General features: G+C 37.3%; 1 protein-coding gene across 1 annotated transcript in view; it reads right to left on the bottom strand.

The window, feature by feature from the left end:
- Positions 1–18005, bottom strand: part of PLXDC2 (plexin domain containing 2) — a 279835-nt gene that overhangs the window by 16850 nt on the left and 244980 nt on the right. Inside the window, exons 10-12 of the mRNA XM_074865842.1 lie at positions 16973–17033; positions 14012–14165; positions 12551–12589 (exon numbers count right to left, since the gene is read on the bottom strand). Of these exons, the coding sequence (XP_074721943.1) occupies positions 12551–12589; positions 14012–14165; positions 16973–17033 (254 nt within the window). The remainder of the gene's footprint in view (positions 1–12550; positions 12590–14011; positions 14166–16972; positions 17034–18005) is intronic.

Raw genomic sequence — 18005 nt, 5'->3', positions numbered from 1 at the left:
TCTCAGTGTAACAGCTCATGCAGCCACATATGGGAGCACTTTTCTCAGCAGATCCAGGAAGGCCTGCATGGCTCATCACCCAGCGGATTGCATGGCACCATTGCAACAATAGGGAGAAAAGGAAAATGAACATGCATTATCTTAGCCAGGAGATATTTCTAACTATAACATGGAAGTGAATCTATGGGGGAAGAGAAGGGATTCATGTTTCCCCTGCTTTTGTACTTATTTCCTCAATCTTCAGTCAGGACAGCTGAAATCATGGAGTGTTGCTCTGCTCTTTCCCATGAAGTCAGTGAGACAGCTTGTGGAGTAAGGAGTTGAGCAACAGAATCAGAGGACAAAGAAAAAGAACCCAATAATTTGAGAGGCTAAACTAGGACATGGGAGGCATTAATGAATCCAATAAAAAATGGCAAGCACGCACCCCCACTCAGGTACTGCCTGATCCTGAAGGTATCTTTCTTTTTACTGAAAAGTTAATGAGTACCTGTTCACACAGGAACTTAAATGCACTGACTGAACACCAAGTCTGACTTCAGGCATGAACAGGATCCAAGAACGAGGCCTCTCCCTGACTAAATCCTACAAAGGGATTTACTTAGCTTTCTTAAAGCTTAGTTCACAGAGATGCAGACGAGCTTTTAAAAAAGAAAAGCAGTGTCAGCCCTATTTGATTATTTTTAATTTTTCTTTAAACACAGTACATACAGTGAAAATTTCCAGGCCACCCTTTACATTGCACTGAAAGAAAGGAGATATTACCTAGGATGTATTCTCACCCAAAGGACACTTAAAACACTTCCTAGTGGTTGTAGCACTATGTAACTAAGGATGCAAGATTCATGGAGTGGACAGAAAAGAGGCCCTAAAAAAGGTTCCTCCAACAGTCAGGCAGCAGAGTCTTTTACTTGACAGAGTCATTAATAATTTATTAAATAGCTATTCACTTTCAGCTAAGAATAGATGAATGTATAGAAGCTTCAGTCTTAATTTCTGTTCATGCACTGTAACAACATTTAGTACTTGCACACATATTTCAATATGTGCCAAACAAATGCAAATTAAGCAATTGAAGGGCCAACAGAAAAGGCCTGCTTTATTGTACATGCTCTGGGTTGGACTATTAATTCCAAGTGATGAGCAGTTAGTTGTGTGAGTCACCCTACTGAGAAGTAACTGCTTCCCAGAAGGAGCAGAGGATTCATAGTTTGTCTGTCTCATAATTGTCTTTTTGACAGCTTCATACTCTTTGACTCTTCCCTCCAATGCCACATCGGTGCTTCATAAACTACTTTGTCACTTGTACCCATTTGCAGGCCAATTTGCACTAAATGAGTAATCTGTATTGTTACTATGTTATGGTTGAAGACAGAACATCACATTCTGCATATTAAAAAATGCTGGACTTCAGGAAAGGTCCTAACCACTATTTAACCATGTAAAGGCCATCAAATTAATCCCCTTTGGTCTGATATTTTCTCAGTGTTTAGCATCCAACTTTGTAAACAAGAACGCTTCCAAATAACACAGGTGACAACTTCCTGCCCAGATTTCTATTAGTCTAGGGTGGAGCACTGCATGGACATCAATGCAGTGATCAGAATGCCAAATGCGAAAAAATAATGAAATACAAGAAATGCTTTTCTTAAATGACAACAAGTGTAAGTAACTTGTCATTTCCATAATCGAAATTCAGTTCATTGACCTCAGGGCTCAAATACTCATGAGAAATTGATTTCACTCTCTTTGCACAGAGACAATAAACAGTGTTGTCAACTTTGAAAATACTCTCAGCTGCAAAATCAACTGACAGTTCTTTTAAAAAGCTACCAAGGGAAATAGATGAACAAAAGGACTAGGAAACTTTTTCAGGTGCAGAAATCTTATTAAGTTTATCACAGCACATCTGCTGTTCCAGGCAAGGCTAAATCCATTGTCTTATGACCAAGTCTTTCACAAAAGGAGCTCTCTCAGTAGAACTTTCCCCAAACTTTCCTTTTCTTGTGGTCAGAAAAACAATTGTTACATACAATATGCTTTATGTTTATAACTCCTCCCCAATTTTTTACATGCATAAAGCTTTTAAGCAGAAGGAGCATGTTAACATCTCCAAGGTTAGTCTGCTTCTCATTAGGTTCTGAACAACAGGACAGAAACAGCAAGTAACTTTTTTCCCCAAATATAAAGGCACACAATACAAACATGAAATAACTGCTGTCCTGCTGGCATGTTTAAAAAATAGAAGTGAAAATACAATAAAAATGTTCTCATTGTTTGCATGATAAACACATAAAGACTATATCGTCTTTGATTTTATATTACTATATTGTCTCTAGGTACAGTCGAGTTAGCTTCTTTTGGTGTAGGAAAAAAAAAAACCTCAAGGAATTACCACGAACGAAAATCTTGTCCTGGCCCATGGGAACTGTGATGCTGACTTTGACAGGAACAAAGGTGTGTACAAACTGGGACTGCTCTTTAGAGTGTTTGTAAACACATTGTGGATACTTTCTCAACATTGCTTTTCTCACTATTGCATATTAATCATTGAGGTCTGCAAAATAATGAAATACATTGTTTTCTAGTATCTAAATTTAAGGTTTACAGAAAGTTTCTATTGTGATAGTTTTATATATGAGAAAACAAAATTGTGATATGTACATGTACACCTCTCATGATATGAGATTGAAAAGAGTTTACGTATCAGAGATTAATTATCTCTGTCTGTGAGAGCAGAGATACAAAATGTTTTATGGTTAAATGGAGGAAAAATAGGTGAACTTCTAGAACCTTCTGGCTAGAAACTTTCCTTTATATAAAGTGACATGGAACCGAGGGCAAATGACAGACAAAAAGGTAGAATTTCATTGTGTGGACTTGGAAAATAAAGCTTTGCTTTTTCCCTCCAAAAGCCGTGTCATTCTTTTTTACTCTTGCATTTTGATCAGATGGTAAAAAGCTCAATTCAAACTCACTTTTTATATGCACATGCATCTTTAAGGGATAAAATGCAATACCTTCTTTGACCCTCCTGACTGACACAGCTATACTAACAAAGCCAGGGATATAGATGACCTAAATAGCAGCAATCAGCCTAAAGATGGTAACTCCATACTGAGCTTTGTTCTTTTCTCCACTTTTTACCTGAAGAATGAATTTTCATGGCAAACCCCTGGATTTGTCACAAAGAGATAGAGAATGAACCCTGAAATTTCTTCTCATATAGGAATGCTTTATGATAAAATGAGTGTTCGCTGTTAGGTCACGTGGCAGCAATTGGACGAATTCTTAATTTTCATCAAAACTCATTTTTTTTAGCTGGTTGTTCAGATGAACATGAAGCTATCACATGGGTATAAGAGCCTCTATGCAGTACTATTGGTACAGAAATGCTGGTTTATCAAGTTGACAGCATTTCTGGCATGGTTTTAGTGTTATGGCAAAATGGGTCTGGATACAAGTGCATGAAAACAGCCCCTACAGATGAAGCAGACTGGAAAAATGTGTAGGTTCAGGTATAACCACATCTATGGTAGAGACTTATGTACTCTTTTACTCTTATTACTTAAGAGTATGCACTACATAGATTAATCATTACAGAAACAGAATGTGTGATAATATTTTCAGAGCCTCCATGCAAACATGCCATTTTTTATTAGTTCAGTTGCTAACTGCAGAAATTCCCTTGCATTCCTAAATGTACATGTTAGGTAATGACTATTTGGATATTGGCCATGATTTTGAAGCTGTAGCATGTCCAGCTTTATAAAAATACACCTATTGATTAAAGTAGATTGTGCCATACTATTAATACTAATGCAAAATGAGTATCTTACTGTTCCTACATAAAAGGCACTATCCTTCAAATACTAGCTTAGAAAAGTCAGATATGCTTATACATATCATTATTATTATTATTACAGAATCACAGAAACTTGATGAACCTTAAAGAATGCAGCATTTAGGTAACTTAAAACTTGCTGTGACAACTCAATATAACTTTTTTTTTATATTGCTCTCAGGGATGCCATCAGATACTGCAAGTTTTGTAATTCACACTTTAAAAAATATCTCAGTCTGAAGTCCTGAGCTGTGGGGGAAAGTGAGATATACTGAAAGCTGATTTCTTAGCTGCTCATTTCTACTTCTTGGTTGGGTGCTGAGTACTACTTTTGCTAGTTATAAAAAACAAAGGCATGTACTGCTTAGGATAGATGCTATTTGATGCATTAGAAATCTATGACAATATATACCCATCTTTTTTAAAGTCATCTAAGCAAGGAATCAAGCAATTTCCATCCCCCTCCAAGGTTTATTTCAGGGTAATAAAACTGTCTGCCAGTGACAGTGCTGGAACATTCAGACTTTGGGCAAATCAGCTGTATCTGTCAGGTCAAACCCATCTCTCCTTGTTACTATCCCTGTTATTTGTCCAATATGCTACTGTACCTATGTTAATCTCATTTGACCATCCTTACACCCACAACTGTTCTTTTCCCATATCCATCCTTGGACAATTATCGATCTGGTTCCTCTCATTCAGGAGCTTCAGGGTATCTGATAGCTGTTTCCACATGTGAGATCTCTACAAGCCATTTGGCAACACCTCCTCTCCATGTGTTTGCTCTCCTCTCTGGGCAGCCAAAGAGCAGAAACCCTCTCTTGCTGCATGGTCTGGGGCTAACCTGCACCTACAGTTCACTCCACCAGCCCTCCACCCCATTACGTATGTCATTTCTAGCCTGGAAGCTGCATCACCCTATTTGCATGACCATGGGTTTGAGTTAATATGCTCCTGCAAAGAAGGAGGACATAATGTTTAGGACAGCTGAGCACACAGGGTCACAGCCTGCAGTAAGCTCAGTAGAGCCACTGGATTTTTCCCCTTTTTTGGGCCTCCATTTACATCTGGAATGTGAGTCTACCAGGAAACTGCTTGTTTTATGGGGCAGGTATATGGTTCTCCAAAACTAAGTTTTTTTTCCTGTACATAATGCAGATTCCTGAACAGATGATTAATGACCTACATATAGTGACTGTGGGAGGGAATAAGGGAATGTACAGTTGGAAGGATTCTCCAGAGGCTCAGAGGAATCTCCTTAAAAATGTTCTCTCTACCTCTTTTAGGAACAGCGTGCTCTGGACTTCTCAGCTTCTTCACAGTAATGGAGTGTGATTGTCTTGATTTGTGGGTTCATTCCCTCAGCATTTGTTAACATTTTGAGGTTAAGCCATTGCTATACTTTACTTGGTTTCATGATTTATAAAGTTACGTCTCAGCTAATGCTTTAAAAATTGGTTTCCGATTGCATGTTAGGAATGAAAGTGGTCTTTGAGTGAGAATATTACGAACTGTTACACACAAATTCTGAATTCAGTATCTGGCTTTGCTATCAATTTTCTGCAGGACCTAGGGCAACTCAGTAAGTCTCTCCAAGATTGATCAACTGCTTAGTGCAGTAAATGGATGAGAGTGCACTAAAATCAAATCCCTCTGTTTACAGGATGACAGCACTCTAAATATGTTAGCTAAGGACTTTCATTCTTCTGCTCTAAAATATCACCTAATGCTACAACAGTTGTCATCAGTATTAATTTTAGTTTGTGTTGCTTGAGGCCATGTAAGCCATTACAATACTTAGTAGCATCAAGCAGTGGCCATCACAAAGCTCAATACTGTACCATATTGTACCACACCATTTGGCCTGGCAAGCAGCTGGCTGTTGCTAAATCCAGAAGAGCAAAAAGTTACCAGATTACAAGAATTTCAATTCAGTGAGCCCATTGACTCTTCTTAACCCTACTCCAAGTAAACACAAGACCATCAGGTCAAGCAGGCTCTTCCTCTCTAAAGATGTCTAACGCTTACAGAATTACTTACCCCCCCGCCCCTCCCGCCTTTTGGAGACTGAACAACTTCAAGTACTTCAATTTCAATGCAAAACGTACAACTATATTAGTATTCTTTCACTTGACCTCCATTTTTCTCATCCTTCACAGTGACCCATACACACAGATGTGGAAGATGAGTGAGCAATGTAGACGAGATTGCAGGAGACTACTGACTGCAACTACTGGGTTAACTGCACATAGAATAGGTTATTAAAAAGACAGAAGATCACAGGAGCTTTGTGTGCCCTAGCTGTCACACTGCACAGCATTGTGGCAACAACAGGAGCAGATAAGATAAAACATTAAGTAATGCAGCCTTGTTTTAGAAGTTTATCCAATCTATTACATTTAGCCCTCCATAAGATCTCCAGTTCGATCTACATATGGTTTTCACATTAACCCTTTGAGGTGGTACAAAGTCCACAAATTGTACATGCTTAACAAAATCAGTTAAATATGTGTCTTTACAGCAAAGTCATGACAACTGTAAGAGTAGATACCATATATCATTTTATATCTGGCTTAGAAAACTAAAGAGAAACAAACTGGAGTAAGTCAGACTTCAATATAAGTCGAAGTGTCTATACACAGTTGTTCTGGTTTAGCTTAACTGTTTTAACATCATGCTTCTTTAATCTAATGTGGTATATAATGCCTAATATGATGTAAAAATGCCCTTTTGTGCTAGATGCAAAAGCGACATTTGCTTTCTAGGGGATACATTCCAGTGCCACTAGTTTGGAAAACTTCTGCTATTATTTGATTGACTTTCTGCAGCTTACATGGGTGTTTTTTACATATTTTGTGATGATAGCTATAATAAGATTATAACAGCAAAATTGGGATGCAGTGGAAATGCAAGAAATTCTGGAAAAGATGCAAACGTACTGTTATAAGCAACATTTAAGCACAACCCAAAGTACCATGAAACAAACAGAAAATAAACACAATTTATTAATGCTGCCACTTTAAATGTCCTAAGAATAAAGACTATTAATCCATGATTATATTTTTACCCAGAATGAATGAGTTCAGCACTTTTCATTTATATTTGCTTTAAAAAACACACATGTAGCCCACTGGCATTGCATATAGTATGTAGAATATGTTCCTTCCTTTGCCTGATGCACAAGAAAGATGGGAATATTTATATCAAAGGCTGTTGCTTTTCCAAGCTTCTTGGCTTTGGAAGGCTCCATTTCAATATCTGCCAGCAGACACTGATGTAGTATCATACTGAACACCAGCAAGGCTGTATAGGATTTCCTTAAGTCACAAGATTTCCTGAGAAGGAAGAACTTGAATTACATTGGGCACATCATTTCATGTTTCTTACAGCAACATCCTAAGGTAGATCCCACACTTTTTCCTAAGAATAATGCTTTCCTATTCTGAGCATTACAGCTGAACTTGCAGAAAGCAGTGAGTAGCATTTAGCAAATTGCTCGGGGTCTAAAAGTTCAATTTTGATCACGCTTTGAACACACTGAAGAAAACAAGAGAGATCTCTAATATATCTTAAAACCTGTCTCCACTGTTGAGAAGAGACTGCTGAGAAATGATAAAGAAGGAACAGCTTGGAAATGTTCAGGGAGAAACAGAGAATAAAATGTGGAGATGTATCAGCATTTCTTAGCTTGTGATCTACAGTGTGAAATACAATATACGGGAAGATTCACTGACTTATTTGAGTTATATTTCATTTGTTCCCTTTGGAATTTGCCCCCTACCTAAATATAAGAAAAAGGGTAAAAAATCCTATAAAGTCTATTTACAAGGCTCTTTCTGGTTTATTTGATAATCAAGGTTGCTAATTGTTCATCTTGAATCTACCTTCATATTATGATCCTATTAACACATTTGTATCCATCACCACCTATTTTGCTTATCTCTGTGTTCTGATACTTTTTCCTTTTTTCTTCTATTTCCATCACTACTGAAACCCTTCCAAGGCTGCTCCTTGATAAGAATTTTATTATACAAGCACAGCATATAGTACAGCATACATAAAGTAAACTTTATGACAAGTTGTCTCCAAGGAAATCATTGTTTGCCTAAAATTCTATGAACCCTGCAATTTTTAGTGGAGCATCAGCAATTTCGAGTAAGTGGAACATACAGAAGTAAACATATAATTACATAATCCATAAACCTAATCTCAACAGGATTTTTGCAATAATGGTAAAAACTTTAAATCTTCCCTTTTTCATGATAGAAGAGTGGAAGAAGAGGTCTGAGTTTTGACCTGCCAGGTTTCTGGACAGGAATGGAAACAGAATATATTAGCTAGGACACTGTGAAGAGAATTAATGTAAGGAAACCTTGGATACCTACAGGTAAGGTGCCTACTCTTAGCATGTCATTTAGATTTTTCTCTATAGCTGATAGACACCCTTATAGAGTAACTTATCTCACTTTGGGCACTTCTTTTAGGATGCTATTAATGACTTCCTCTTGCCTATTGCTTACCACTGGCTATGAGAGAGGGCCAAAAGAAGAGCTTGTGGCTAACACTAGATGAGATGAAGGCTCTGGAAGGTCATTCCCTATGGCTAGGCGAAGATTTGATGATAAAACAAAGCCATATCCTATGGATTTTATCCTATACAAGGTCCACTTCAAAACATTTTTAAACTAGCACAAAGGTTAGGTTTAGCATTATTTAATTTAATGTGCTTCACTTTAAAATTGCATGAGGACTCAGCTAATCTGTAGTGACTTGTTAACCCGAGTTAGCTGTTTTGGACTGTGTGGTCATAATAAATTTTGTTATGTCAAAAATATTTGTTTTCCCTAAAAGGTTGGCTTGTCTCTTTGTTGAAATAGGTTTCATTTTCTGGATCACTTAGAAACTTAACATATTGGAAAGAAATAAATTAGATGATTACTAGCAGGCATGAACTAGCATTCAACATGCTGCAGCTGCAGTTCAGTCTACACAAGAAAAACAGGACTGAGTCTTCTCCATAATTTGTCAAGAATTTTTATGGTAGGAAGAGCTCAGACTGCAATTTTTAAGGAAAATTAAGAAGACAGATGACTAATGGTAACTAGTTTCCAGTCATAGGGGACTGACTACTAAAAAAAAAAAATAAAAATCCTTAGGTAAATTATATAAGGTATATGAAAATATTTTTTTTTTCAAAACTTGGATCTGCATTTTGGTCATTTCTTACCAAGTCTCCTAATCTTTTAAGCTCAAATTTTGACGAATGAGAAGTGTAGCAGTTTCTCTGACACTGTTCAACACACATACACTTTTCAGTTATAAAGCTGAAGGACTGAGAGGGACTCACAGCAATCAAATCATCACAACACAGTGTCTAAAAAGGTCAAATAAAATGCCTAACGTGCTGGCCAATCATCTGAATCATCCACCAAGGAGTTCTCAACAAGAAAATACTGCATTACTGTACAGCCACAGCCAATTGCTCAAAATTTTTATGAAAAATTAGGCTTTTAAACTGTTTAGTCAGCTGTGCTGTGTTATAAGAAAAATGATAAAACAACAGAATCTGCAATTAATAACAAAAATGTACATTTATAGTGCTGGATATATCTTAAAACTTACAAAAGTCTTGTTATCTTAAAGAGAATTAAGATTTAACAAAAATCGTGATGGCATGGCAGCTGTATTTTAAAAAGGTTTAGGCATGTATGTATTAGGCATCTGTCATGTGTTTGTGAAGAAGGAGGGAAGGCAGAAGAAACAGAACAAGCAAATTTGAAATGTATGTCAAAATATGCCACAAAAGACTGTGGGTGAATTACAGCACTAACTTGCAAGTGATTTTCTCATACAATTAAAAGGTCAAAGCAGTTTGACCTGAACCCAAAATTTAATTTAAATTTAGCTGTTGCTTTATAACATTTGGTTTCAAATGTTTCAGGCAGAGGTGAGATTCAGAATGTCTATGGAATCCTTTTGTTGTACCTAACCAGATATTGACTGCTATCATCCAAGGACACATCAAGCTATAGGCCATCATTGATCCAATATAGCTTTAGTTTTCCCTTATAAAAGGTTCTCTTTCATTAGAGTTTTAAAGGATCTGGTGTGAGAAAGTAAAGACCCTGTATTCGTGACCTGAAATAATCTACTCTTTATGAAAGGCTGACAAATCACAGAGAATCAAAGAACACGCCTGTGGCCGCAGAGGTTTTATCTGAGCCTAATCTAGGGGTCACTGGAAAATTCAATGCATAATTGATGATTCATCAAAAAGAACTTCTCAGATTAAAAGCTACGTTTACTGTGTGAATGAGAAGTCCTGGTGTGTTGCTTTGCTTCCATGTTGTTTGAAGTCAGTTTCTTTTTTTTTTTTTTTTTTTTAATTTCAAGAATAAAAGAAACAGCTCAAGGAAAATGAATAATCACATCAGGTGTTGATTTGTCCTCCTAAAATGCAGCAGCTTTCTCCTTGGAAATGAACTTTCTATATTTAAGATAAGTGATGCCACAAACCCTATCGCCTCACTCTATGAAGTAGGCCACAGCCATCCCTCACTTGCTCTAGCGTTCAACATTTTGTTTGCTTTCACGGGATTTTTCTTTTCAGATCATAGGCAAAGAGTAGACAGGTGAAAAAATAATCCTGCTGCAATTCCCAAACCAAAAGAAACTTGGATATGTTTCCTTCTGAATTATTTTTGAGCTGTTTATGAGATGCTCATGACGGAGAGCTGCCTGGTCCCAGGCCAGTCACCTGCCACCGAGCCATGGCTCACAGGGCAGAGTATGGGCACAGTTCAGCTGGGAATGTGCCTCATGTACAGAGCGGACATGAAATGGGAGAGTGAAGGACTGATTCACCTTGCTTATTGACCTTTAAGACCACTGAAGTACTTTTCATAACAAAATAAAAACCATTTTGATTTCAAGAAGAAGAGAAAGGTTCAGGGACATTCCCATAGACAAAATGCCTAAAAGTACCACCCTGACTTTATAGATTACCTTATTCCAATGGATCACTTATGTGTCAAAGCCATGTCAAACAACAACACTGTCAACAAATGGACAATTCAATGCCCAGTACAGCTATGTTGTGGTTAGTGACAGCAAAATGACAGAGGAGCAACTGGCAAGGAAGAGGATGGCAACTGCCTCCTGTGGAGTGAGCAGATCTCTAATTTGAGGGAAGGAGAAAATAATGGCTGAATAATACTGAAAAACAAATGACAGGAAAACAGACCAAAATGCTAACTGGCATCTGCACACCATGTTTTTTTCAAAACTTGAATAATTCTCTGTGAGGGCCCTGAGAGACCACTATGACTCAGCTGTCCTAACCCACTGCACCTGGGACCTCTGCCCAGGGGGATGGGGCCTCCATGTAAAGTCAAGCCCAGACCTAAGTTATATTGTAGGTAAACCTGTATTCAGCCCCATCTCTGATCTTGTCTCCTGGACCAACCTTGCAGCTATGCTGAAGGTAGCTTGTCTCCATGGGCATGTCCACATCTCCTTGGATGGAGCTTGAAACTGTGTTGTAGACTTATCTCTGGCCCTATCTCCTTTTGCAGCTGACCAGACTTCCTGTATGAACCTGGTTCATCACTTCGCCTTCTCTGGGACTGCTGACAGGAACTCCTTCCTTTCATCCCTTGCTGCTTCCAGCCTTGCCTTGTCAACCTGGCTTCCTGCCTTGACCCTGGGCCTGCCTTGTCACTGCAGATGGTCACTAGACTGGGGCTGACAACAGTTGCTGCCCCTGAACTGCTGGACTCACCCTGTGCCCTGTCCGTGCCTGCTGTCATGCTTGGCTGCCAGTTCCCCTGCCCCTGAGGGAAGCTCGGTGCTCCCTACCCGGAGGAAAGGCAATCAGAGCCAATAATATTCCCCTTTATATCAGTGGAAATATAGTTTATTTCAATTTGCTCAGCAAATCATTCTCTGCTTTGATAGACCTTTCTGAAGCCCATAGAAATCAACCCAAATCTTTCCTTTCTCCTCAGCAAGCTCTACCTTGGCAGTGAATACAGACACAATCTACATCTAATGACACAGTCCTATTCTAACTAATAGCAAAATTCTCATCGACTTCAAAGGGAGAAGGAACAAACCTCAGGTCTCAGTCCTTGAACCCACAAAGAACATGACAAAAGTAGTCCCCCGCAGAGCCGCATTTAACAGAGGCCTTTATCAGTAAGACAAGGTGATCTTATTAACTTCCACAGGGAATGCACATGGAGAAATAAAGGATCTCTGCTAGTACAGAGACATAGGTATAAAAAGGGTATGTTTATTAACAAAAAGTCATGTAATAATTCACTACTGTAAATGAATTGATAACACAATACTATTATTTAGAACTAGCATCATGTCCTCTCTTAATACAGTTAAATAATACTGTATTATTATAATACAGTTAATAACTGTATTAATACAGTTAAAAATTTACTTAATATGTCCATATTTGGAAGTTAATTAAACCTGCTGTTCTATTAAAGAGTTATAAAGAGAGTTGTAAATGTTTAATTTACTAAGCAGTTACTAAGCTTATTCGCTCTGCTGCTCTTCCACACAGATGTGGAAGGCTGAAGTCCCTTGGGAGTCTGGTAAAAGATATTTCTACAATCTGATTTTGATTAATGAAGTTCAGTGGGGAATAATTTGACAAACTACTGACACTGTTTACAGACAAAAATCTCTTACCTCCATTATCTTTTAGGTGCAGCGCTATCTTGGTGTCATCTATAAAGGAAATTCAAAGTTAGTTGTAGGAAAATACATTTTTCTAGGTCATGAGTCATTTTAAGAATGACTTTCTGATGTCAAAGAATTTTCACAATTAGAAAATGATTTGGTACTCAACTCAGTGAGAATTAGATTGTGGTACTCTCCTTATACTGAGCAACACTTTACCTCCTTACTATTAAAAAAACATTTATGAGAGTGTTACAGTGCAAAGGAGGATTCAAAATACTGGTAAATAAGGTTACTAGAGTCTGTCTCATATAATTACAAAAATAATTAATTTATCTTACATGTTCACACGTAGCTTGAGCGTTCTATCATATTAAGGACTGCATGAATCAACACATGACAATAAAGTAAAACAATGGCTTAGTTCCTCTTCAAAGAATCATGAAAGGATCTACCAGTTTTAAACACTATTTGTTTCCATATTCCTCTTCTTGTTGTGAGCTTTAATGAACAAAATGCCATGGAATAATGCTGTTAATGCAGTCCAAATCCCGCAGCGACAGTTTTTAAACTTCTCTTGCTGCAAAAACCCCCAGCCTTTCTTATCAATAGATTTTCACCTTGAAATGCCTTCAGCTCAAATTTTCCTGTCACAGGCCACTTAAAAATCTGCCTGTACCTGGTACCTTTTCTTGTGTTAACATACAATTCCAACAGAAAACTCCACACCCCCACACCCCCCCCCCCCTATTTTAGAGATGCTATTTGATTAATCTGAGTTAGCTTTTCTACACAGCTAAATTTTCTCTAGAAGTCTAGAATCAGGAAAGCAGGATATCTCAAACACAGAAAGGCAAGATTTAAGCAGCCAGTGGAACAAGGATGAGAACTGACACACCATTACTTACCCAGTTAATTTAGTTCAGGTGCCTATAGAAACTATTTCACAACAGTGAGCACTACATGAAAAGAACAGTGTCAACTGACTGAAAAAAAGTAAACAGGCAAATTTCAAAGAGGTTTTTAATTTAGGTTCTCTCTAATTTTCACCTGGCTAAGAAGAATACCAAAAGGGATTAAAAATTCATTAAGTTTGTGGTGGGAGTTCCTTCACTAACTTTAGCAGGGGCCTCTCCTTCTACTGTTTCAACAGGTTTTGGACAATGGCCTGATGACTAAAGGAACAGAAAAACCTCGTTGTAACCACAAGTTCTCCAGAAGTCTTCCTAGCATGCCCATGCTTCTCCAGCATTCCCTCCTGTTCCAGTGCTCCTCCCCTTCGCACTTTACTCTTGCGAGAGCAAGTTGCCATTTAAAAGCAGTAGCAGATAGTGCCTTCACTGCAATTCCCCACTCCTTCCACTGCCCCAAAGAGAAAAGGTCAACAGGAACATGTACTTAAAGGAAATAAATTTTACATTTCTAAATGACATGTTTGCACTATAGAATAATGCAGTGTATACACTTCACCTTCTGTGGGCAGGCTAGTTGGCAGGTGAGAAGTGGTAGATTCTCTGGTGGTCGTTAAAACTCTGAACTTTGTGGTGGTTGGCAGAAGGGTGGTGGTGGAGTACGGAGGTGTTTCAGTTGTGTCTATATTCTTCTCACAGATCTTATCTTTTGACTGTTGGGAAACAACAAAAACAAAGAACAGAAAATTAATTCTCAGTGGAGACTGTCACGGGATGAAGAATTTAAGCATGGACAAGCTGTCAGGATAAAAAGAATGAAAATGGAAACCCTAAATCAAGGGATTTCAAGAGCTTTTAATTTTTATTTTTTTTCCTTTGAGATGCTGTACACAGCATTCAGCAACATATAGTTTCCATTTAGCTGCAAAATTTACAACTCTCAATTCTTAATGACAAGGCTCCAAAGTCATCCCTGAATGTCAGACATGTTACTTCCCCCAATCAGATTTTAACATCTAAGATTATCATTCAAATTTTCACTCCTCTATTGTGAATGCTCACTGCCATTGGTCTCGGTGCCATAACATATGTTAAAAAAGATAAGTGGGAATTAAATTGTAGCTCTTCATAGTGAGTGGTGTGTAGTTAACTGGAGCATTTAATTAGCCTTTTAATGCAGTTATCACAGAAGAATATGCACATATGTGTAAAATGTGTGCATGTATTCAGCCTACTGAATATTTATATACCACACTACAGACCAACACATTCACTATATGCCTATTAATTCTATGTGATATTAAAATTTTATGTATTATATATGTATATGACAATTATTGTATGAAATATAAGTATTATAAAAATATAAACTATAACATATAATAATAATACAAATTATTATATTATACTAGTACACCATAAATAATAATCACCATCATATAATAATTTAACTTATTTTCATGGACAAATATTTCAATACAAATCTCAAGTTTTTTGGTTTTTAAAAAATTTCTGGACACTTAAAATTCTGCAGGTGTAAAGAATAATTTCTTTTATGAATCACACAGTTTTGCAGGAAAATACATCCAATTAACTAGCAGCAAATATGGAAACTGCCTGTAACTCCTGCTGTCCCTATTCATTTTAATCAGAAGTGGAATCCTGCAAAGCCTGTACATTTTATTAAGATCTGGCTGTTAAAACCCAGTGGGTGTTGTCTGTCTTTTATTATGCATGGGTATTTTATTGTCCTTTGTTTTACTAGAAACAATATATTACATTAAAAAAACGTATCAGTACCTGCAGTATCATTCTTTAGATTTCTTCATGTTTTAGCTTGAAAACCACTGTTAATTTCATGAATCCAATTTAGTGAAAATTTAGCTCAAAATCTATATTACAAAGAAGGAAACATTACTATGAGAATCCTCATTATTCATCCTCTTGAATGGCTGCATCTAAAATTAACCTCTGTGTGCTAATTATTGATCCTTCATTGAACTCCAGCAGGCATCATTCTGAAGATGCTGAGAAAGCTGTTGCTTCTACTCCAGAGAGCCTGAAAGCTGGACTGTGAGCAGCAATCAAGTAGCCTGAAACTGTGCAAATCAAACTATTAGCTTCTCAGATACACTTAGTGTGTGTATCAATAATTTCCTCTCAGATCATGTACTATACCTTGGAGCACTAGTTGTGCTGAAACAAGATGGGAGAAGCAGAATGGGATGCTACTGTTCTGCAGAGAGCAGTTTTTGGATAACTTCATCTACAGGCACAACTGAGTCCTAGCTAACTATAATTTGGATTAAAGCAGTACAAAGGTGGTCTATAATAACACACACTCCCAGTAAGTTTTATTTTATGTTCTTGAACAGGTTGTCCTCCACAGACAATAAATCTCACAGAAATTCCGTCCTTAAATCGGAAGATTACAAACTGCAAAGCTGAAGCTTCAAGGCCATGTAACAAAGCAGTACGTAGGATGCAGTTATTTTGCAATTACAGTTACAGGAAAAAAAAATTTCTTCCATCAGACTGGATTTATATCATTACTTCTTTTTGCTTCTACTGAGAATAAAACAGAATGTGCTTTTCTAACTAGACACTTGGGGCTATGTTTTGCCCTCAGTTTCACCTGACATTACATTTCAGAAGAGCTATGTTGCTGAAACTCATGACAGAATTTAGCCCTTTCAGCCAAAATGGAAAAGTAACTGCTTTTTTATGGCCATCAGGAGACTAACAGTGTCATAAATTAATTTGTTCCTATTATCACAATCCCCAAATGAAAAACCCAAAAAACCCACAACCGCCAAATCAAAAAACCTTCTAAAGGGAGGACACTGGGAAAGAAACAGCAGTAAGATATTTATATATGTGTCTTGAAAATGAACTACTCTGGTCCAGGAGTACCCCAAATAACTGTTTTAGAAGAGGCTCACAGTCCCTGTTTGACAGCCTACCACTACCACAGTTAGATATCTTTCTCATTCTCTCACTTCCTCTTCATGAAAGGAAATACAAATGCCTTGTAGGTTGTGGGGTTTTTATTAAAATCTCTTTGAATTCACCTATGTAATTTCTTCTGTACTAAAAGATCTGGCCAGATTTCATAATCAAAAAGCAGTGCCTGTTTTTCACTTGAGACTACCCTGGCAGAGGGTTTTCTGAGATGAGAAACATCACAGTTTCTTCCCCTTTTCTGTTAAGAGTCAGAGATCTAAGAGAAAAACAGTGCAGGGACACTATTTTGGGGCAGGCTTTCTAGCATTTTTTTTTTTTTTAAGGTATTTTCTCAGACATAAAATTTTTACTTTGTGTCCATTTTATTCCCTCAAATGGGGAGTGAAATTGCTCAGCCTATTTTTCTTTATTATACCTTACAGCATTTCCACTGAACGATAAATATAGCATGTCTTTGGCCTTGAAACCATGCTTCATAATCTAAAGAATTTAATCAAAAGCATTGTAAGTATATAAATGGCCTCTGATGGGCTGAGGATGTAAACTACTCACATACCTCTTCAGGGCAGCCACTGTCTACCCAATCTTGGCGGTGACGGTCAAATCCACTGGAGCATCTTTAAATGATGAAATAGATAGAAGTTGTCCAGATGGAAGTAGGAGGAAAACAAGAACAAGAAAGGAAGGGAGAAGAAGAAAAGAGAATGACAGAGAGAATAAGTAAATTATGTGATTTATTTTAAAATCCATATGATTTTTGCAGTATTACTTTTATTCAAGAGGCTATTGCTTGCAATATGAGTCAATCATTTAATCCACCTCAGTGAAAGGTGTTTTAATTAATGAGGTCTTTTTTCTTTTAAATTTATAGTTCTTAAATAGGAATATCTCCCTTGCACTGGATAATTATTCTTAAGCCTGCACTGAGCTATAGCATTTTTAAGTTTGATGTCAGCCATACGGATATAAATTGGTTTAATTATTTATGTCCAGATTTCCTAGCCAGGAAAACTTAATCCCACAAAAGATGTTGTGAACCAGTCACTGCTTTTATCAGGAGAGGTGATCTGAGACATGAAGCTACACATATAATAATGCGATCAGTGTTCACAGATTTAGGTAACAGCTCCTCTAAACAGCCTTCATGACAATTAGAGAATACTATACAGCTGCTTCTACCTCCTCACTATCTGCAGAAAACTTAAGTTGCATGTATATTTCTTACCAAATTAGGTGATGTTAATAACCTGCTTGCAATATCCTTCCTCATTTGCAATATGTAGCAAAGAAATTGTAAAGCAACTTGTAACACTTTAACGTAATGATTCCGCTGGCAATTCCCATCTCATGAGTGTTATCAGTGTTTATACAGCAACTTAGGGTCTCCCAGACAACAGGTAGCATTACAAACAGAAAGCGTTATTAAAATGGCAAGCAAATAACTAAACCATGATGTTAGACTTTGAAAGAGATTCTCCTCAGCTGGGGTTTTTAAAATTTTCTTGGTTTTGTTTTCTACTTTCTGCATTCATTTCCTCTAGTATTTTGTTATGATACAGTATAATGTCATCTGGCACCCATGGTCATAA

Source organism: Strix uralensis, chromosome 1 (assembly GCF_047716275.1).
Source record: "Strix uralensis isolate ZFMK-TIS-50842 chromosome 1, bStrUra1, whole genome shotgun sequence".
NCBI lineage: Eukaryota > Metazoa > Chordata > Aves > Strigiformes > Strigidae > Strix > Strix uralensis.
This window is presented reverse-complemented; position numbering and strand designations above follow the sequence as displayed.